General features: G+C 44.3%; 1 protein-coding gene across 2 annotated transcripts in view; it reads right to left on the bottom strand.

Annotated features, from left to right (window-relative positions):
- The window catches only part of IMPA2 (inositol monophosphatase 2), a 43,241-nt gene extending 20,264 nt beyond the window's left edge, over positions 1-22,977 (bottom strand). For both annotated transcript variants that reach the window (XM_039846197.1, XM_039846206.1), the window contains exons 1-2: positions 22,671-22,977; positions 6,024-6,157 (exon numbers count right to left, since the gene is read on the bottom strand). In XM_039846197.1, the coding sequence (XP_039702131.1) occupies positions 6,024-6,157; positions 22,671-22,766 (230 nt within the window). In that variant the 5' untranslated portion in view covers positions 22,767-22,977. The remainder of the gene's footprint in view (positions 1-6,023; positions 6,158-22,670) is intronic.

Below are 22,977 nucleotides of genomic sequence, written 5' to 3'. Positions count from 1 at the left end.
TGAGGTTAAGATATTTCTGCTCCCTCTCTTTGAATGCCCCGCCCCCCATCCACCAGTGAAAGCCTTTATTCCTCCCTTCTCTTTCAGGCTCTGGTGCCTCCCCCTCCCCCAACTCCAGCAGTCCCCACAGGAGCATAGTCAGCCTGCTCCCAGCCTCAGGCCCATGCACCACCCTGCACCAGCTATAGTGGGGCCCCTGTTCCTGGCTCCCTCCTTTGTAATTACTCCTCTGTAGTCCAAGCTCGCCTGGAACCATCCTCACTTGAGTGGGCCATGTATTTCCTGTTATAATCCTGAACAGGACAACTAACATCTCAAAATTAACCTGCTCAAAAGGGAGCTCCTGGTTGTCTTTACTCATGTCTATTTCAGCCAAAGGGCATTGCCAAGGACCTAGTTGCTCAGGCCAAAAACTAAGAAGTCATCCTCAGCTTTCTCTCTTGTCCTCCTCCCATCTCCAACCCTCCACACAGGCTCAGCAGAGCACGGTGAGAGTCACTGGTATGTGCATCGCAGCCACCACCTATAAGCTGGTGTCCCTGCAAAACTGGCCTCTGTTTAAACCTCCTGAAGCTGTTCTCGGGAATAGTCTATCTAGAGCAGATAGGACAGTGCTTGGTACATGTTCCCAACTGTCACAGAGCCAGGTTCACCAAGGGTGGGTCCTCTGCCCCTGCACTGCCTTGTCACTAGCTACCTGTGGCTGTTTATATTTAAATAATTTAAATAAAATTAAAAAGTTAACTCAGTTCCTTAATCTCACTGGCCACATTTCCAGTGCTCACTAGTAACATGGGCTAGAGGCTATCACAGTGGACAGTGCAGGCGGAACATTTGTCTTCGCAGGAAGTTCTGTGGGTCAGTGTTGTCTTGTCTGTAATATCGTGAGATAAGATTTGCATTCTGATGTCACTTTTCAGTCAATTATAGTGCTATCATATGCACTGTAACTCATCTGGTCCCCAACTCTGGGACTACTATTTCCGTTTCATAGATTATGAAATTCATGCTCTATATGCACACAGTCATCTTGCCCCCTCCATCTCATAAATTATCTGGAAATGCATCAGTATATATTATGAGGGTACATATATCATTTTCAGGTTGCTGATTCTACCTTCTCCACCCTGTGGTCTGTAGAGAAACCCATGCAGGAACAGGCAAAGCACTGAGTTTGGGGAGACACCTGAGAAATTCACACCCTGAAAAACGACAGCTGTGTAGGGAAGCTCTGTGAGCACCATCTGCCCCCAGAAGCTTATAATCTAGAGTGTGACCAGATGGAGTGAGTGCTGGTTCCTTGCTTTTGTCTGCTCCATGTCACCTCCTCCTGCTGGGAATTGCCTCCCTACCATCACTTCCCTCCATGGGCCATTGGATCCTTTGGATCACATAATCCAGGCAGGCAAGTCTAGTTGGAACAAATGGCATGGTGAAAGACACGGAGCAGTGAGAGGAGCCAAGCTGGGCAGGGCACGGCCAGGCGGTGAAGCTCGAACTCCTAAACGCAGCAGAAATGCAGGTGAGCTGCACAAAGAATCACTCCACTTAGCTGAGGATTAAACATGGCAATGACTCTGCTGGTTTCTGAGCCAAAGATTTAAGGACTTAAATCTGTTTTCAATGTCTTCTTCTGTAGCTACATGATTTCCCCCTGAAATGGCTTGTGATTATATTCTTAAAGAAAAGGGTCCACACCCTAAAGCACACACATATAAGAACCAAGTGCCAAAGCCTAAATGGGGCACAAGTTCAGTAAAGCAGTGACAAGACATTCCTGAGGTCAAGATGGGGATGGAAATGACTCCTATGCAAAGATCGGTTCCTAGGAAACTGAGAAGAAATGTAGAATTTTTTTCCTTTTTAAATTAAACCTGATTTCAAGTGGGAAGCTGACACCTATCAACACTGGAGGGGGCCTTGCTGGGGTCTCCCAGAGGGTGGGAGGGAGAGCCTCTTGCAGGACTGACGTGTATCATGCATATCAGAGAGCATGACCTGTGGTGCGAGCCCATCCACTTGGCACACTGACAGAGTTCTCAGCACATGTAGGGCCAAGAGGTCTGTTAGTTCATTAGCAAAATGTGTGGGATGTGGTCTCGGGGTTCGCTGGCCGCTTATCTGCAGCAGCGTCTATAATGCTCCTGTTAACACAGCTTGTGCTGTGCCCAGCATTTCTGATGGGAGCAGCTCAAAGCACTTGTAGTGAGTCCTGAACTTTTTCAGCAACTGGTTATTCACGCCCAAGAATTCTTCTCCTCTTGACCCAGCTGCCTGAGTGAAAGGAGATGGAAGGTGCATTGATCAACCCCCTGCTTCATGCCTGTGGGCGGCACTCTGGGGCAGGGCCTTCCAGAGGCCAATGGGGACATGGACTCTGTCCACTCTTGAGGCACTAAAAATACCTCAATGATAAGTATGAGAGGGTATAGAGTTTTTATTCACTTAAACCTGATTATCCTTGTGTGGGAAGCTAGCACCCATGGAATGGGAGAGAATATTCTTTGGCTCTCCATGGAGGGAGTGTAGATGTCAACTTGAACACAGGGAAGTGAGAAATGAAAAAGCGAGACCTTAATAAGAGCACTGGAACATCTACATAAACTCTGTAATACAAATAGAAACAACGCACGTGACTAAATATGGGGAGCTCAAGGGCCATTTCATCACCCTATCTAATGTGCAAGAGGAAATAGCAACCCGGGCAAGGTTCAAAGTTTGGTGACAGATTAGAATGATACATTCTAATTTAATTTAATTTACTTGCCTTTTTTCTAATAGTTGTAACATAATTTTGAGGCCAAATGTATCTGGGACTTTCTTTCCTGGCCAGTTTATCTACTCTGTGACAAGGTCAGGGTCACTTTTCAGGCCACTAGGGAGCCAATTCAGTTCTTTAGCCTCTTCTCTCAGGCTGCAGCCCGCCCCCACCCCCGCCCCAGGGGCTCTGCTGCCCTGGACATGCATGCCCAGCGTGGAGCACGGTGGAAATGTGAAGGGAAGCGAGTGGCTAGCTGGCAGTGGCCAAGAACGTATTTTTTCCAAGTCTAGGACTGTGCTAGATATACTGCAGGGACCACAATGGACAGGCCTCGTCTCACCACGGAGGGCCCAGACTGAGGCAGGGCAGGCGGCTGTGGATACCAAGCAGTTCAAGTTGCTGTCCTCCTCCCTTTGCCTGTGTCAACTGAGACAAAAGGGACAAGGACAGGTATATTATATGTACACGATTCGGTGATGCTACTGAATATTTTCAAAGGTGCAAAACTTGGATCTAATTCAAAATCAACTGATAACAGGTTTAAGCATCCAACAAAGGCAAAGTCGGATGGAGACTGTTAAACTCTCAACCTTGACATGCTAGTTTGCTTTCTGTCAGCACCACCGTACAACAACATTGGTGCAGAAACCAGAGAGCTGACATTAGTTGGGTCCCTCACTTCTAGGTGAGGAGTTTGAGACCCTGAGAAGTGGAGTAACTGCCAAAGCTGGGGGCAGAAGCAAGTTTAAACCTTACTATTCTTTGATTTGGTCTATACCTGTCTTTCAGATCAGGGACCCAGACTTTGGATTTCATGAATGTATAAAATGAAATAATAAACCCGGGAGCCTATATCAGGTTGTTTCTTATTTTGTTAAAAACAAAACAGTTGCAATCTATATTTAAAATTCTTTCATGAAAGACTAAAAATGAGGAAAGACATAAGCTGAGAATGAAAGCCCTTCCTAAGAAAGGGTGAGAGGCAACTTTCTCCTAACAATGTTTAAGGGATATATGGAAATGCTCTGAATGCAGAAAAATTATACTATTTTATTTTACAATATGAATGCAATTTTTTTCTCATCATAAATTTATCTATTTTTTTATATCTAAAACAATTTAATGCCCCAAATTCTGGTACTTTCTTTTAAATCTTAGTCACTGGCAAAAAAACGAACTTTATTATAGTTATGTTTAAAAATGATTTCATCTAATTTGAATTTTCCAGGCACACTGAGCAGAGAACAGGAGCAGTGACATCTAGCCTTGAGCTCTGCCCCAGCATTGCTCTCAGGGCCAAGAAGGAAGTGGTGGTAAAGGGTGGGGGCATCTCTGCCCTCACACCTGGCTGGCATGAGCTTTCAGAGTACAGTTTGGGGACCGCTACTCTAAATCACTGATTCTTGGTCAGGTGTGTGCATCTTCATCTTCCAGGGCTTTTCAGAAATGGAGGCCTGACATCAGCAAGTTGGAAATGCTCCCAGATAAGCCTGACACACACCCTAGGTCAGGTCCACTGCTCTGCATAGCTTTCCAAAGGGGCTTTGGAGCCTGATTGTCCCCTGATGACTCTGAGACTGCCAGGTGGAGGTGGGTAAAGCCGCATTTACTCATATAATATTTTTCTGTGACTTTTTTTTTTTCACACTGACTTTTATCCTGTGATATGCAGCAATGAATAAATTTACCTTGTAAAAATGGAACCCACACCCCATACTGACACAATAGTAGATCCAAACCATTAGCAACTGCCGCCAACACATACAATAGGGCATATAATTTCAGAGTTCAGTTTGTCAAGAGTACTATGTAATCTGATGGAAAAACTCCAGAGCCCTGATAACGCCTTTATGTCTAGTCTGCAGTGACCTCAAGGTTCTTTACCGGACTCCATACAGCCAACCCCACTCTCATTTCTGTAGTAGGCACCTAGACCAATCCCACCAAAACCTTGAGAACCGAAATAGTTCCTCAACCAGCAACAGCTGGCTACAGCTTTTCTCCTCTCAAAGAGTAAAAGCAAACTACATAACTCTTTTGACATTGCCTTCTAATTTAGATTTTTAAAAGTTAAAAAATTATAAACACTTTAGAGCTTATAAAAAGTATAACATGTGACTTCATACAGAAGAAGGAAATATGAAATAACAAATACTCAAACACAAAGGTTGTCAACAAAACAAAACAAATTTGATCCACTGACAGAATTTTGAAGGAAGTTTGAGACCCCGAGATAACCTAACCAGGAAATAACAGAGAAAAAGGAGGTAAGTTTGAACACGGGCTTGCCCTTTCTTTCAATTAATTATGGACAGGGAAAAAAGTCTACTATGCCTACCCTGTGATAGAAGGATGCTGAAGAAAACAGCCTTAGATATTTCTGCTGCATAAGTACACAGAATCTGACTGTTACAGTGATCAATAGCCAGAAATCCAATACCTGGTATTCCAGTTTTAGCAATTCTCCACAAAAAAGGAAAGAGACCCCTCACACCCAAAACAGTGGTTTTCAAAGTCTGTTATACAGAACTCTGGGGGTGAGAAAGGGGCCTGAAGACCTCAAAGACGGTCATGCTCTGGGATCTGTGGCTCCCATGGAACTAGATCCAAAATACTGTGTGAATATTTGAATTTTTCTGAGGAAAATATTTATAACTTGCATTGGATTCTCCACATAATGACCCCCCCCAAAAAAAATTAAGAACTGCTGCTCCAGAGAAGAGAGTAGGGGTCCTCATAAAGACCTAGGGGAGGACGGCAGCCTTCCCTGTCCCATGCTTTGGCCTGGCAAGGGGAGAGTGCATCCCTGAATACCAGCATTGGCACACCATCAGGCAGTGCACCTGGACCCACACAGCTGACGGCGCCATTTGGGGTCAAATCCTTTCTGGAGAATCTGAATGGCGCCACCAAACAGACACAGGCTGCCAGGGAACATTACTGTTCCACATCCCTCCAGAAATAGACCATGTGGCTTAGCAGAGGGGAGCAGTCTCTTCTCCGGAGCATGCGTTGTGGAAAGTGAAGCCTTTTCAGTTTTTAAGGTAATATTAACATGAGCGTTGTCAAGATGGTAGTAAAAAGAATGAAAACGAGGTCTGTTTGTCTACCATGCAATCGAAATATCGGGGGCAGGCAGTGAGGCTTTTTGTTTGTGGTCTGCCCACAACAACCAGTGGCGCGGCCTCCCGAGTTAGACCCTGGCCTTCTTTATGAACGTGGCAACGTGTTCCTGGGTGTTTTACCTGAGAAATACACGCACCTGTGCGAAGGAAACCTCTTCTGCAGCTCAGAGATAATTAAATCTTCCACAAGGTGATCTGTTTCTGTGACAAGATCTGCAGCTGATGTTTTTGTTGAGACACGCTTTTCCTCAGAAAGGGCTTTTCTGATGATCTGAAATAAAAGTCCAGGAAGGTAGGTTAAGCTGACATGCATCCTCTTTCCCCAGAAAAATGGGGTCTGTCCTCCTCAAAGGGGCCAATGTGACATTGGCGAGTGCTGGGGAGAGGCGGCAGGCATAGGCCTATGGACAACTTATTTCTGTCATCACTGACAGGCCTTCGGGGCTTAATGTTTAACCCGAGATTTTCTGTTCGGATTTCTAGTGAGCCTTAATTACCCACTATCCTTTTTACGAGAATGACAGACTTACTTCTTCAAGTTATTTTGTTCTACAAAGAACAATTTTTCTTTGAAGAAAAAGAAAAACATAGTGGTTTTGAAGAACACAAAACTTCATCCAGTGTGGATGCTATGTAACACCTTTGCCTCATAAAATCCCATGAATCTGAATTTATGAGATTTCAGTTTAAGAACCTCTTTTCCCCAATTCAGTTTACGAATCACATAAAATGGAATATGCTCTTGCATGCAGATCACAAATGTTCAGACTGAGAAGCCTGGGAAAGCTAAAATGTACTTCAAGAACAGGAAGGCACTCTCCCTGCGGCTTTGTGTCAGGGCATCACTGACCATCCATGGATGATGACACGCACATGAACTGGCTTTGGTGCCAAGCAGCTTCACTGAGCCCTCAGGGCTGAGCTCACAGGCAGGTTCTGCAGATGTGCAGGCTGCCAGCATATCCCATCTAAACCCACTCTGGCTAAATATAGGGTGAGGAATGGAGGGCACTCAACTTCCAGCACCTCCTGCCTGGCCTAATCCCTGGGAGACCCAAACAAGAAGGTATGTGGAGTAGTTAATCAGTCACGGGACACTTCAGGAAGGTTAGTTCTATTTTGTGAAATAAAAAGCACCCCTATTCCAGTTCAGGCCTTATCATGACACCTAGTTAGGACACCTAGAAACATCTTCAGGCATTTCTTCCAAAATCGGATAGCACCCTAAGATCCTGCGTTTCTTCCCAAAGCACCTCGATTGCTTAGTTACTCAGACTTGACATCCTTTATCCCTCATGACACTCATTTTCTAACCTTAGATAAGAATTTCCTGAGTAGCTTTTTCATGTCCAGCCTGTGCTGTGTACTAAAAAAGCTGAAAAAGAGGCAGGAAGAGATATATCTGGTAGCCTACAAAGAGGAGATACTCGCATGGAATTTTAAAGAATAAGCAGGAAAACCTCCTAGATATCAAACAGTCCCCACTTTTTAAGTTCCTCATAGCTACCCCCCACCCCCATCCTAGTGCTGACCCAAACAATACTGAGCCTGGACAGGTTTTGCATGTGTTTTTCATCTTGTTGTAAAGATAACAGACACAAATTATAGAAAGTTTGGAGTGTAATATATTTTGTAAATAATATAAAAGACAAAGCATGTAGTAGTTATACATAACATCACTAAAGAGAGTCCCATTCATATTTCTGTGCCAGCCCCCGGACTGCCTGCCACCTGGGGTCTTCCTGCTCATCACTATCAGGTTCATCTCCTTAAAACACCAATTTGCACATAGCAAGCTCCCGTCAAATAATCTCCATGGGTTCCTTGTTTATAAATTTCAAACTCCTCAAATCAAGCTCATATAACATCCGCTCTACCCTCTAGGAATCCCTAAATTTTGAGCTAGTCCAGACCTCCTGTCCATAGGTCACTTGGCAGTTCAGTATGGTGTGTATGGGTGGAAAGAGGCTATTATGAGGTGTGTGTGTGTGTAGTTTATGTGTGCGTATATGTATGGGAGATATAAAGTGTATATATGATGTGTGGGGGGTTATATGGTGTGTGTATGGGGACTGTGTGGTGTGTATATGTTGTGTTGTGTGGTATATATGGGTATGTATGCATATAGTTAAAAGAGAGAAGGGCACCCTAACCAGAAGACATACCACCAGAGCTTCTCCAATTTTAATGTGCATGAGTCACCTGGGGTCTTGTTAAAGTGAAGGTTGCAGGTGTGGGTTTTGTATCTAAGATTTGCATTTCTAACAAGTTCTAACAAGTGGTGACACTGATGCTGCAGGCCACAACTGAGTAGCAGGGGCTGGAGCAGGGTCTTGACCCTATTGTGCACCTCTCTACCTCTCATGCAGGTAGATGTGGGACATTCTAGGACTGCACCTGAGTCCTGGAGTTTCCACGGTGAGAGGACACGGGCTTCGTTTTCACTTGCTCTTACCCCACATGTGCTAAGCATTCATACAATTCAAGGTCATGATTCCAACTATCCACCCTATAGTCTCTATGCAGAAGTTGGATTGATGATTTTTAAACAGAAATCAGCTTGTATCATTTTAATGCTTAGAATTATTCAATGGCTTCCCACCATTCTTAGAACAAAGCCCCAGATCCCACAGGACCAGGCCTTCACCACCCACTAATCTTGCCTCCCACAGGCCACCCCCACGCTCACTCCCTTGTGCCACTTTGGTTTTCTGGTCCATTCTAACCAAATTTGTTTCTGTCCGGCAACTTTATACTACCTGGTTCTTCTGTCTGCAACTTCTTGCCATCTGAAATCATCTTGTTTATTTCATGGTTGATGAAATGTCTCTCCTCACTGCACATGTGCTCCAAGATAACAGAGTTTGCTCTCTTTTGTTCCCTGCCACACCCCTAGCATCTAGAATTGTACCTGACACAGAGTAGCTACACAAAATTCTTCGAATCATGAATAAAATACACATCGGACTGCTTGAATAGATTCTGCACCATTTGATCTACCTGGACGACTAGTATTTGTGTGAATACTGACCACCTTGGTCTGTCTGTCTTGTTCTCAATGGCTCCCTATTGCTCCAAGGATAAATTAAAGTCAAAGCCCCTGAAGGTTTCATGCAACAGCTTTTGGGGGCTGGCCTTCTAGCAGAGACAAATTTGACTTTGAAGAGCCAGACTTCCCTTCTTCCTTTTAGGAGCAGAAGTCCCGAGTTTAGCAAGGTGCACAGCCACCTCGACAGTCTGCATCTCTCTGCCTCTCATGCAGGTAGATGTGGCCTGTAACCAAGTTCTGCCCAAGAGGATATGTGTAACTTCTGAATCACAACCTCAGAAGGCCACTGTTTGCACTCCACTTCCTCTTATTCTTTTCCCCTTTGCCATCAGGTGTGACGTGGTCAGCTGTGGTCACATGAAAAAAAACGCCTCCTTAGAGCAACAATTAAAAAGAAACCTGACTTCCTAAGCAAAATCCTTGCTCCCCCAGACCTCTAAATAGACTTCCATGAGAAAGAGAAAGAAATCTGCCTTGCTTCTGTCACTAGTGTCTGTGAGGGAAGCCAAACCATCAACCTAACAAGTACAGGCCTCGCCTAACCTTTGCATTCTCATCTCCCCCTCCCGCTCCTTATTGCTCCATAACTGTTATGCTCCAGCCAAATTGCATCATTCACCCTAAAGTCTCCTTTTGACAGAATTGCCAGCCTTCTTCTGGCCCATGTGTTGCTTCCTTTGTGACTCAGTTCAAATGTCACCTCCCTAATGAAGAGTCTTCAACTTCTATGAGCAGAGCGGGGCATCCAACCCTTTAAGTGTGCTCCTCGGGCACTTATACAGACGATACAACTGGCTCCTAAGGATTCCAAGGCAGTCCACTCCTGATTAAGGATTCTCATCTGTCGTCTCTGTATCCACCTCCCACATGCGGATTTTGCAGCCTGTACAGTGGGGTCTCAGTGAACAACTGCCGAATGAATGAATGAATATTTCTTGCTTGCTGCATACTGACCTCACAGGTCACTAATGTCTGGAAGACTTTTTAATAAGTGTTCTTGTGAAGCTGTATCTAGCCCCACTGATATTTAAGTACTTGATCTTCCAGATCCAAAATATATACAACTCTACTACACTGAGGAGATACACATTCAGGGGCCTGTGTGGGCAGTTTGGGAAATGTCTGATGTCATCTGGGCACACTTTCCAGAGGAAACAGGCCCTTACCTACAAACCATACAAAAGAGGGTAGATGTATGGATTCAGAAGGAGCATGCTGCATTATGCTCTTTTTTAAAGTATTTCGTTTCTGTTTTTATTAGTATTATTGTTGTGCTACAATCATTTCATTGTGGCATGTATCATAAGAAAAGCCACGAGCTTGAATGTTCCTGTGTCATTAAGCAGCAGGGTAGGTCACACTGTACTCATGTTCACTAGCAACTTGCAGTGCAGTGCTGCGGCCAGCCCTCTCTCACCTGCTGCTGTTCCTTCAGGCCCTGCCTCACCATCTGAGGAGAAACTGCAGCTCATTCTTGGCTCTCCCCTCTCATCCAGTTACATACTCAAATATTTAGATTGCATTTCTGAATTATTTTCCCAAACTACACCGCCTTTCTCACACTGCCTACCTTTGCTTGCCTGCACTGCTAAAACAGCCTCCAAACATCCTTTTATTTTGTTCCTCTGAAACACCATCCACCCTGTGCAGAGTGGCCTCTCCGGAAAGCGGATCTATGTCCTGCCACTCTCTATAGCTTGTTGGGCTCACCAAGGAGATGGTGGGCCCATGTCCGGTGTGAGGGCCCCCATGACCAGCCCTGGCAGCACTCAGCCCCGCAGCACCCTGGGCCCTGTCCCCTCCTTGCCATGCTTAAGGGTGTTCTTCCTCCTGCACCTTTATGTCTTTGGACTTGATGTTCTTTGTGCCTGCAATAGCTGTCCTGGCTACCTCTTGTCCATTTGTCCTTGAGGACTCAACTCAAGCCCATCTCCTCAGGAAGCTGTCTGTGTAGCCTTTCACCCACTCATCATGGGTGAAGCCCTTTCTCTTGGGTTAGTGGTTCCCGTAGCACTGAATGCACATCTCAGTTACTGCACGGACTCCAGTATTTCATCACTGCCAGCCAGGGGCTTGCACTTCCACTAGACTAAGCTTCCTGAGGGCAGGAGCTCTGTTTTTCATCTTAGTAGCTCCAGACCACCCTTCCCTACAACACTAAGTAGGTTCTACTATCCCCCTCCTGGACCAAGACCTATTGGGGCAATATGCATTGTAACAGGACTTCACCAAACTTAGCTGGTAGATTTTCATACATGAGAAAGTTATAAAAATTAGCTTCCTTTCAGTCACCAAAGAGTTAATGGCAGTAAGTCAATCTAAAAAAAAAAAAACTAGCCAAAGTAATATAGAGGTTCAATGTAAACCCTATCAAAATTCCAATGACGTTTTTCATAGAAATAGAAAGAATAATCCTGAAATTTGTATAGAACCACGAATTGAAGACCCCAAATAGCCAAAGCAATCTTAGAAAAGAACAAAACTGTAAGCATCACACTCCCTAATTTCAAACTATATTACGAAGCTATAGTAATTAAAACAGTACAGCACGGGCTTCATACAGACACAGAAATCAATGGAACATAATAGAGAGCCCAGAAATAAACCTACACATACATGGTCAATTAATTTACCACAAAGGAGCCAAGAATATATAATGGGGAAAGGAGAGTCTCTTCAATAAATGATGTTGGGAAAACTAGACAGCCACACATGCAAAAGAATTAAACTGGACCACTATCTTACATCATGTACAAAAATTAACTCAAAATGGATGAAAGATTTGACCATAAGACTTGAAACCATAAAACTCCCAGAAGAAGACGTACGCGGTAAGCTCCTTGACACAGGTCTGGGCAATGATTTTTTGGAATCTAACACCATAAGCAAAGGCAACAAAAGCTAAAAATCAACAAGTGGGACTACATCAAACTAAAAAGCTTCTGCACAGCAAAGGAAACCAACAAAATGAAAAGGCAACCTATCAAATGGGAGAAAATAATTGCAAATCATATATCTGACAAGAGATTAATATCTAAAATATATAAAGAACTCACACAACTCAGTAGCAAAGAAATAAACGATCCAATTAAAAAATGGGCAGAAGATATGAACAGACATTTTTCCAAAGAAGACATACAGATTGCCAACAGGTATATGAAAGGGTGCTCAACATCACTAATCAATAGGGAAATCTAAATAAAAACCACATGAGATACACCTCACACTTGTTAGAATGACTATTATCAAAAAGAAAAGAAATAACAAGTCTTGAGAGGATGTGGAGAAAAGGAAACTCTGTATACTATTGGCGGGAATGTAAATTGGTATAGCCACTACAGAAAACAGTATGGGGGTTCCTCAAAAAATTAAAAATAGAACTACCAGATGATCCAGCAATTCCACTTCTGGGTATTTATCTGAAGTAAACAAAAATTCAGAAAGATATACGTACCCTATGTTCACTGAAGCATTAATTACGATAGCCAAGATATGGAAGTAACCTAAGTGTCCATCAATGGGTGAATGGATAAAGTTTATAGATACAGAAAACAGACTGGTGGTTGTAAGGTATAGGGGGAGAAATGAGTGAACTTGTTTTCTTCTTTTTTTTTTTAATTTAAATAAATTGAATAAAAATTTATTTTAAAAAAATGGCAGAGTGGCTCAAGCTATAGAGCTGGACTGCTGGGTTCAAAAATAATGACAAAAATAATAAACATTTTAAAACGTGGAAACTGTAGTTCTTCATGAAGAAAATGAATATAAAAAATTCCCATCTAGAATGTAATTCTTGGTTCCATCCATTTCATAACATCAATAGGGAGTACAGAAGATAAATCTACAGTTTAGCAGCATCAGCCAGATCTGAATTCGAACTCCACTTGGGAGACCTTGAGGGAATTAACTGAACTCCTCAGAACCTTGGTTTCCACATTGGTAATAACCATAGTATCTAAGACATTGGGTTGTTGTAAGAGTGAAATAAGAAATTGTATGAAATGGTCTGATAGGAAGCTATTAAAATAGTCCAGGTGAGGACTATTAAGAGTTAAATACACACGCACGCACGCACGCGCGAAAAGACCTTCATCACTCCAAATAGTTATTGGTGAGAACATGTATCTGACAAAATTTAATGACTGATGACCAAAAAATAAAAAATAAATAAAACCTAACATATACGTAATGTACAAATCTCAAATGGGGTGCTAAAATACTAATTTAAGAAAAGTTTAATTTCTAAATTTTCCCACATGGAGAGGAAAGGTGGTGACAAGGTTGTATTTTTCAAATAAACAAGTATTAGACTCAAATGGCTCTGCCCTTTAGCCACAGTCTCATCTACAGGGGGATGGCCTGTGGGACTGCCAGGTGAATTAAGTGCTAAAAGTCCTTTACCATGGCTATTTTTCTCAGTCTTAGAGATTTTAAACATTCTCTTTCTGCCGGTAATAAGTCAATACATGCTGTTTTTTAATTGATGTTTTCCAACTACTCACTAACTGTGCATGCACTTCACAGACCTCCTGACCTGGGTTTCTCCCTTCAAATAACATTCTGTTAATGTCTAATGTACAAAATATGGCCTTCAGTCACTGAAACCTGAATTTCATATCTAAAAGGACACAATCAGCTCCGGCATCAGAGGTCTCATTCACAGACATGTCCAAATGTCCCTTTCTTGTTTCTACACCAGCTTAGCTCTGTGTTACTGTCCCCAAGTCAACCACATAATTGTCATGCATCACTACAGAGCAACTTGTGTGTGCCCCAGAACCCATGGAACACCTTGCCCAAAAGAACTCTGCCAGAAGTAGGGTTTCTAATAGGTAACATGTCTTTCCTTTTCAGATCAGGAAAACATCACTACCAGAGGTATCACTACCAGACATATGGTACTGATGATACTGCCACATCTCAGGTTCTTGACTTATTGAACACAAATGAGTGATATGATGGTTAATTTTATGTATCAACTAGATTAAGCCATGGGGTACCCAGATATATCACCAAACATTATTCTGGGTGTTTCTATAAGGGTGTTTTTGGATGAGATTAACATTTTTTATCAGCAGTAAAGCAGATCGCCCTCAATAATGTGGGTGGGCATCATCCAATCAGTTGAAGGTCTGAATAGACGAAAAAGACAGACTCTTCTCTGATTAAGAGAATTCTCCAGCAGACTGTCTTTGGACTTCAAGTGCAACCTCAGATCTTACTGCCTTCAGCTTTCAAACTGGGGCAGTGGCTCTCCCAGGGTCTCCAGCCTGCGGATTGGACCTGATGGCCTCCAAATGGTTCTGTTTCTCTGGAGAACCCTAACACATGTAACAATCAATAAAATCTACAAAGTAAATCAGATACCCTGATAATAATGTGGCTATCGCATGGCACAGTGGTCGGCAGTTTACATCTGTTAAAGAGGAGGAGTAGTTGGTTAAAACAGAGGTGGGTCAAGCACACCAGATTCTCCTGGCTCACATGCCAGTGAGTCTCAAGGCTCTACAATGTAACTGCCTCCCTCTTCAGCTCATGGTTACATTTCCACAAACCTGGCATATCTACTTTCTAAACTCCCATCACCCCTCAGCCCATTGTCTTCCTTTGCACCCCAGCACCTTCTCTAAACCAACCCTGCCAGGCACTCGGCCAAATTCAGGGATATTCTTCACTCACATCTCAACTGTATTCTCTGTGTCATCTAACCCTCTCTGCCAGGGCCTCTGAGACCACTGTCCTCTGGTGCTTATCCCTCAGACCATTCCTTACAAGAGGTTTCTCCAAGAACTTGGGCTGGGCCCCACCCTCAGAAGCCGTGCTCACTGGAGACCCCACCTGCTCCACTGCCATGGCCCACATCACAACAGTGTTGGTCCTCACACTTGCTGAGGGTTTACTCTGTCCCAGACACCATTCTAAGCAGTTCATGAGTACCAACTTATTTAATCCTCACAATAATTCTGAGGTAATAATAATTATCATCTTTGTGTTAAAGATGAAGAAACGGAGGCACAAAGAAATTAGGAAAGCTGCTCAAGGTCATACAACTCTAAGTGCAGGAAAAAGAATTCCAACGCAGGTGCTCCAAATCCTCCATCACTAAACGGACCCAACTCTCCTGAGCTGTGGTCATGAATGATGATTTCCAATCCTTCTCTGGTTCAGAGTTTTCTCTAAAGCAATGAAATCCACCCAATTTTCCAAGTCCTCCCAACATGCAGTTAATTAATCATCAAGATTCACCTCGGTCAGTCTTGAGTATGACACCTACCCGCAACTCCGCTCTTCACTGAAGGCCTCCCCATGACCCCCAAACTCCTCCCACCCAGTTGCCCGACCCTCTTCTTCCACCTTAGTCTTCAGCCATGGTTCATTTCTTGCAGTTCCTGGGTGCTGCCTTCACTTTCACCCCTTGCAATGTCTATCTTCTTTGCCTTGACCCCTTTCCTGCCTCTTTACCCTTCCCAAGCACATTGCCCAGCTTTTCTGGGTGACTCCTGCTTTTCTTTATAAAGAAACAATTCAGGCATATTTTTCCAGGAAGCTGTCCGCAGCTCCCAGGACCTGGGATCACCCTCAGCACAGCTGAGCAGACTTAGGCTTCTGTCCTAGGGAAGCCCATGGGGGACACCCTGCAATGCCTGCTCAGTGCTAAATATACCCGCCCAGGTGGCTAAGGCACTGCCCTGGCCCCTGGGGTTGGGAGCTGGGACAATGGACACAGGACACTGAGATTGGATTAGCTACACAGACATGACACCGTCCCTCAGATGAATTCTTCCCTCATCTCCCATGGGAGAAAAGATGTGAGCCAGGCTAGCCTTAGGTTCTGGCCCAATGAGGCTGCGGGACAGGGAGGAGCCCAAACTCAAAATTCTCTTTTTGTTCTCCAAACCGCAGGTTCCTTGGGCCTGAGTTCTCCTACCTAGCCCCAGACTCCTAGGGCTGGGGGTGAATGGGGCCTGAAACCCAAGTTTCTATTTTCTGGCTAAGTGGTCAGAGTTTAGCATCCTCCCGGCCCTCCCAGCCCCAAAGACAGAACTGTCCACTACTGAGTGTTTCATTTGAACTAGCCAGTAAAGATCTCTGTAAATATCCACAGAGGACAATTCACTTCCACGTAGGGGTGACACCAGCCTTTCCTTCAATACCTTTAGTGAGATGAAGGTGGAATTTTGCTGACTCACTCCTGCACCAAGGGATGGGCTGATGGAAGGAATATGGGTGCAAATGCCCCTGAAAAATACACTCCTTATTTTTCTCGAACAGCTTTTAACAAAATGGACACAAGAAACATGCCACTTTCCTTACAATGATGTAAAAGAAAAATGATGGTTGGCCTTGCACACAGGGTCAGTGAGTTGTGGGCCCTGGACACTTGGACCCAAAAAGAAGCAGCTGCTACTCTGCACATGCCAATTGTTTTCTCATGGGGAAACATGAGAAAAAATTGTTTTCTCCGCCTTGGCTGAAGTTTTAAATGTCAAAAGTTTTAAAATTGTTAATGCAGGCTGACCTCCACCCTATGGAGCTAAGCGAAAACTGGACACCTGGGGCCATGGTGAGGCAGGGCACTGAAGGCGAGAAATAGTGAAATCACTACCTGCCATCTCCTTTCCTCCAGCGGTGGGCTCACTCAGCCCAGGCAGGAGGGTAGAGGAGTCTTTTTGGAAGGAATGAGCAACCCAAGACCTCCACATACTGACATTTGGGAATCTCTCAGAGGAAAAACCGAGAGCTTGACTTGGGATCATCCCGTGGCAGAGCCCATGGATGGATAAGCCTGTTCTCTTTCTGTTCAGGATCTGGCCTTAATATCATCTCAGGCAAATGGCTCCCAAATTGGAACCTCCACCCTTAACCTCTTCTCTGACTTCTGGATCCAAACTCAACACCTCCACTTAGAATAATCCACTGACAATTCAAGCTAAACATGCTGGAAACACAATACTGGATTTCCACCTCCAAACCTGTTCCTCCTAGTTTCGCCATTTCAGGAAACAGCAAATCCATTCAACCAGTTTTTCAGGCCTGAACCCTTGAAGGCATCCTTGGTTCCTCTTTCTCTTACACCCTGATTTCAATCCAATAGCAAAGCTTGAACCTCACCTTTTGAAATACATTCATTTTTTACCATTTTCTTCACTACATCCCAGTCAAACCCACTCTCATTCCTCACCTGGACTATTTTAATAGCTTCCTATCAGATATATGATTCTGGTCCCCCATAGCATTGTAGGGCCCCATACTGCCCAGGGTGGTGTCCCTATCGCCCAGCAGGGCCCCACATGGGACTCTGCCCAAAACCTCACATCACACTCAGAGTAAAGGCTAAAGTTCTTTCCAGAGTTACTCTATAAATATTTGCTGAGTGAATGAATAAATTTCTAATCAGCGTTTTAGTACCACCATTTTAAAAAGAGGATATCAGGGAGGCCAATAAATACAGACACTTAAGTTCATTAGTTATATGAAACATGCAAATTAAAACCACAATAAAATACCAACTCAAACCCATCAGAATGGCTAAAATGGAAAAGACTGACAATTCCAGGTGTTGTCCAAGATGTGGAGCAACAGGAACCCTCACTTACTTCTGACAGGAGTATAACTTGTCATATCCGCTTAAAAAAGCTACCTGACAGAATTTCATATCTGTTGACACAGCAATTTCACTTCTATTATTAAGTATATCCCCAGCAGAAATATATACATACATAACCAAGACGCACGCAAGAACGTCCATAGCAACATTACTCATAATAACTCTCAACTGGCCACTATCCAAAGTTTCCTCAAGAGTTCAATGAACAAACTGTCAAACACTCACATAAGAAAATCCTATACAACTGTGATTCTCAAAGTGTTTTGAAAATGTAGTTTGATCTGGTTGGACAAAAGGCTCGTCCCAAGATCAGCAGCATCAGTATCAGCTGGGAATTGGGTGGAAATGCTAATTCGCTTCAGACTTAGGGAATCAGAAACTGGGGGTGGGACTCGGCTTGCCCTGAAAAGCATTCTAGAGCCTTCTGACACAGGCAAAAGTGTGGGGACCACTTCTCTACAGCAACAAAACTGATGAGTTTGACCACACTGAGATCAGTAAAAATTCTGTTAGGAAATTGGAAGATAACTATCTACAGGCACATAGAAAACTAGCAAATGAAAAAACTTTTATTTATTTATTTACTTACTTACTTAAAGAAAAATACAGGTTGCATAAGAAAGAAAAGAATATGTAATACAACTAACTATACTGCCTGGCTCAACTGTGCATTACAACTGTATGGTCATCAGAATGTGACATGGATACCAATGAAACCAAACAGGTAACACAGCCACACAACATAATAGAGTCTAAAATGGATGACTTAAGAAAGAGCAGTAGAATCCTTTTCTTTAAAAAAATGGGTGTAACTCAGAAAATTGAAAACAGTGACTTTTGGAGAAAAGGATGAGGATAACATAGACCAGAGCACGGTTGTTTTCATGATAGTCCTTTTAGCAGTATTTCACTTATTAAATTTCCTGTGTGACTAATTGATAAAAATTAAAATCACACATCAAAAACAATACTGTGTTGGCAAAGCAAACCAGACAAATGGGTGATACTGGGTTAAAGCCCACCAATGTGTACTCTCTGCTCTGGGAAGCCAGAGGTAGACTGAAGAGCTCCACATTCAGAGCCCACCATGAGGAAAGCACACCAACCAGACCAGGGACAAACAAAGTGGTTGGTAGCACAGGGGAGAAGCACAGGACAGATGAGGAACGTAACCGGTAATGTCATTGAAGGCAGGGGCACAGGAGCCCAACCTGGGAGGGAGAGTATGGTTTCCAATACACACAGGCAAGGAGGGGAGGAAAATGCAGTGTGTGCTTTGAAAATGCAGAGTAGTTTGCTCTGGCTGAACAAAGGTCTGTTCTACCCAGGGAATGTTGAAACAATGGCCCCATTTCTCAAGACTAGGTCTTGGGAAGCATAACCCTCATGGGTAGTTAAGGTAGTTAGAGAGGTGATAAGTCTGGGGTACTGAGGGTAGAGTCCTGGGTTTTTGTTTTTCTGCTTTGTCCTGAGATTCTGTCACCAGTAAACAAAGAAGAATTTACTGTGGAGCTGATGACACTGAGGCTTCAAGGCCCTTTATTTGAGTGAGGCTCTGCTAGGGACCATAGCAAAATGTTAACATGGTGACACATAAACACCTTTTTTTAAGTTTGCAAAAGTCAGCTCCTCTGATTGTAAATATAACCGCTCTTTACATTATGACCTCCCCTCCATCATATTTCATGTCAGGTGGCATTGAAGTGGCTAAAGTTGAGCGGAGACGCATTTACTTTGGGTTAAATGGGATGTATCTGTGGGGTTTGCACTCACATCTGTAAGATACTGTTAGCCATTCTGTGCAGTACACACACCAACTGACCTGGCATGGTGATATAAATGGCAGGACCACAGGAACGGGTGGGCAGTGGCAGCTGGCACAAGGAATCATGGAAAGAAACAAAGCTTCAACCGCACAGAGCCAAAATTTTCTATGGAAAATTCTCCCACATCTCACAACTAATACATAAAAATTGACAGAATTCTAAAATTTGATGGCAATGTTAAAAATTTATATGACCTTACCTGGTCGAAGCTTAAAGAAATTTTTCTAAACTATCGGTAATCAATTTTAACCAGCCACGCTATAGCAAAGCCTAAATTTACCTTTCTATTCTCTCCAGAGAAAATCTTACAAAATCATTGTCCTTTGAAAATGCAGAATATGAAGCCAAAAAATGTGAAAAAAGTATTACAGAAGGTTGAGAAGCATTTTTATGTATTTTGTTATATTGTTAGCATCTTAAAATTTATACTGTTGATTTTTCTTATTCTAAATAATTTTTATATCTAATTTTAAATTTGTAATTTTGTATTTTTTTCTTAAAGAGGGCCCCTAACTTGTCTAAGCTTCAAGCCCAACAAAACCTGAATCTACTCCTGCACAACAATTAAAAAGCATAGTTTTCCAAGATACCTTTGTTTACCCAGCACCTAAAAAATGACACCCATTTCAGTGAATACAGCTATTTATATTTGTGGTGGTGATGGGGTGAGGCTGAAGTCAAACACACATCCCTACAAAGCCCATAAGCCAGGGAGGGGCTCCTGCAGTGGTGTGGGTGGTTGGGCCTGGATAAAGAGGGATGACTCCAAGAGGCACTACAGGAATGTGTGGTGGAGAGGAAAGAAGGAAGGGAGAGCAGGGGAGGCCATCTGTCGAGCAGGGGCAGCACTTTGGGGTAGGGAGGCCTTGCTTTTGTGGAGACCTCTGAGGATTGAGCAAACTGTCTAAAGCTGCCCTGACCAGAACCAACTCTGCTGAAGGTAGAGAGGAAAGATCAAGGGCTGTGACGTTTATCTCTTAGGAGGTCCCTCTCTCTACTCTATCTACCTTTCAGCAAATAGAATCCAGACTTGAGAATTCAGCACACAGAACTGTCTCAGGAACGGCTGAGCGTAGCAAACTCAATAAAATAGCAGAACACTGGGTATCGGTGACGGGGTGGGCATGCTGGGCCACAAAGGCCGCGGTAACTGTGCCAACCACTGCCTTAGCTAAGCAAGACCCAGAAAAGGATCACCACTACCTTTTCATCCCTCTCTTGACTATCTGGCTAAAGGCCAGATTTTCTCCAATCAGCACCCCATTACTGAGAACATTATTAAGACAATTTGTCCCTCTTTACACCCGTTACAATGACCTTGTGTGGCTTCTCATTGTTCTAGCCACAGACCATTTCGGCCATGTTCCCCCTCACTGCCCAGCAGGCAGGAATCATCAGCATAATGCCCAAGAGGGAGCCCAGAGTCCTGGGCTCCCTGACCAGACTCTTAATGGCAGAATCTTTATTTCACCCCTCCCCCACTCTTAAAAAATAGCTTTTTTGTTGTTGGCAAGCTACAAACACTTATCTCCTAAATAAGTTAAAATTCGTAAGACTCTTAAATGGGGCCTGCCATATTGCAAGCTCTATATAAGTATTTGTTAAAATGTTTTTAAAACTCTCTGTATCTTCAAGGATCTAAATTTGAAAACCACAGAAACCCATAACAACTCACCAGGATTTACATGTAATGTCTGACTGGCTTCTTCTCACAGCCTCAACGAAAAAGTTTTATAGTAGAACCTAAAAGTTACTAAATATTCTGGTGATAGTTACTCTGGAAAGGAAGTGAAGTGAGGGGGCTTGGAGGGAGGGAGGGGCAGAAAAACAAATGCTCCCCCACAGTGGATCTGCTTTCTAGGAAGAATGTTCATTCATCCTGCAAGCTATGAGCTTCAGCACACTAGCTCATAAGACTTGGAGTCTCCTTTTCCTACAGGAGTGAAAGGAAACGGAACCAAAGGAAAGCTTCACAACATTCCTTTAAGACATGCATTCTTTATAGGCTGTCTTGGGTCCTTAGGACGTTCCAACACTGTATGTGTCTACCCGGTGTTGAAGATTAACTTTTAAAGGGGATTAGAGGACTCATACCAAAGTAAAGCACTACCCACTATGCACATGATGGCTCACTTCAAATTTAGATGAAAGCAGCCAGATTTTAACACTGCAGGAAAACTTGTAAATCATTTTCAGACTGCTAGACCTGAAAAAAAATGTTGTTTGCACAAGTCAATCTCCTCTCATACATAGCTCCTTCTCCTGTCCATCTTTGTCCTCCCGATCAACAAAACACAATCATGTACCTTACAAGCAAAGGAGTAAGCCATCTTCCCACTCAATCTAACTCTGCCCTGACAGTCGTGGGAGAACCAACACTCACTCATTTATCCCACAATGTGGACTGCATGCCTACTATGTGTCAGGCGCTGCTGAAGGTACTGAGGAAAATGTGGAGAACAAAACACACAAAAATGAAAAATGAGAAGAGAGAAGAGTTGCATTTTCAAATTCGAGTACAGGTTTTAAGCTCTGCTGCTCGATTTTCACCCTGCCGATCAGTGTTAACGAGCTCCTCCAATCACTGAGTGGAACCACTTTGATTGAGGCTGTGGGTCAGAGTAAGTTTGCATTCGGGATGCTTGAGCAAAGACAAACAGCAAACCTGCCAGGTCTCCAAGCAGCTGGGGTTTAAACCTGGGGGCAAACCACTCTCATGTCCTGGCCAGTGGATCAATTCAAAGGTCTTTAAAAAACAAACAGCTGTGGCATTCATGCTTAGGACAAAATTTTAAAGTCCTGGACTGATCTGCATAGTCAATATATTCTAACTTGCTCTTTCCTACGCAAAGGTCAAGTCACCTACAGCCGTTCAACTGCAAAAGGAGACATGCTTAATGGGTGGTTACCACCGCCACGGAAGAAAGAGTTCACCTCCCCGGCTCCTGGGGTGAAGCAGGTAAAGGGAAGGTCTGTGCAGGAAACGAACACAAAGACTTCTTTCACAGCATCAAGCCTCAGTCCGCCGTCACCAGACGCCCACCACACGCGGCTCGGTCGCGCCAGTCCGGCTCCGTACTCGAGGACCCTGAACCCAGACCCGGCCCCGGTCTGCCAACCCCGCGGCCGCACGCAGTCCTGGGACCGGTTTCCCCAAGCCCCAGAGGAGCCCCTGTGGTCCGACTTCTCGGATTCTCCTAAGTCCGAGTAGGTGTGAGGCGGGCAGAGTGCCCGCCCAGCCCGGCAGGGCTGCGCTCATCGAGACCCTGCCGTGGCGGGGTAGGAGGGCCGCGGCGCTCACCTGTCCTGCCCTCAAGGCCAGCTGCACCGCCGCTTCGAAGCACTCCTCCCAGGGGCCCCCAGCGGGCGCCGCCTGGTCCTCGCGGCTTGGCTTCATCGCGGCCTCGCCGGGCCCTGCCGCCTCCAGCCCTCCACGCCGGTCTTCCACCAGTCCCCACGACCCCAAAATCAGGCTCCGCACTCCCTCCTCTTACTCCCGCCACTTGCGACTCGGCCTCCTCCTGCCCTACAGCTGTGTTCGCGGGAAGGGCAAGGAGCCGGCCGCAGCCCGGGAGGCCGCGCGGAGCGGCCGGAGCCCCGCCCCGAGC

The sequence above is a fragment of the Pteropus medius genome, unplaced genomic scaffold (assembly GCF_902729225.1).
Source record: "Pteropus medius unplaced genomic scaffold, Ma_sr-lr_union100, whole genome shotgun sequence".
NCBI lineage: Eukaryota > Metazoa > Chordata > Mammalia > Chiroptera > Pteropodidae > Pteropus > Pteropus medius.
This window is presented reverse-complemented; position numbering and strand designations above follow the sequence as displayed.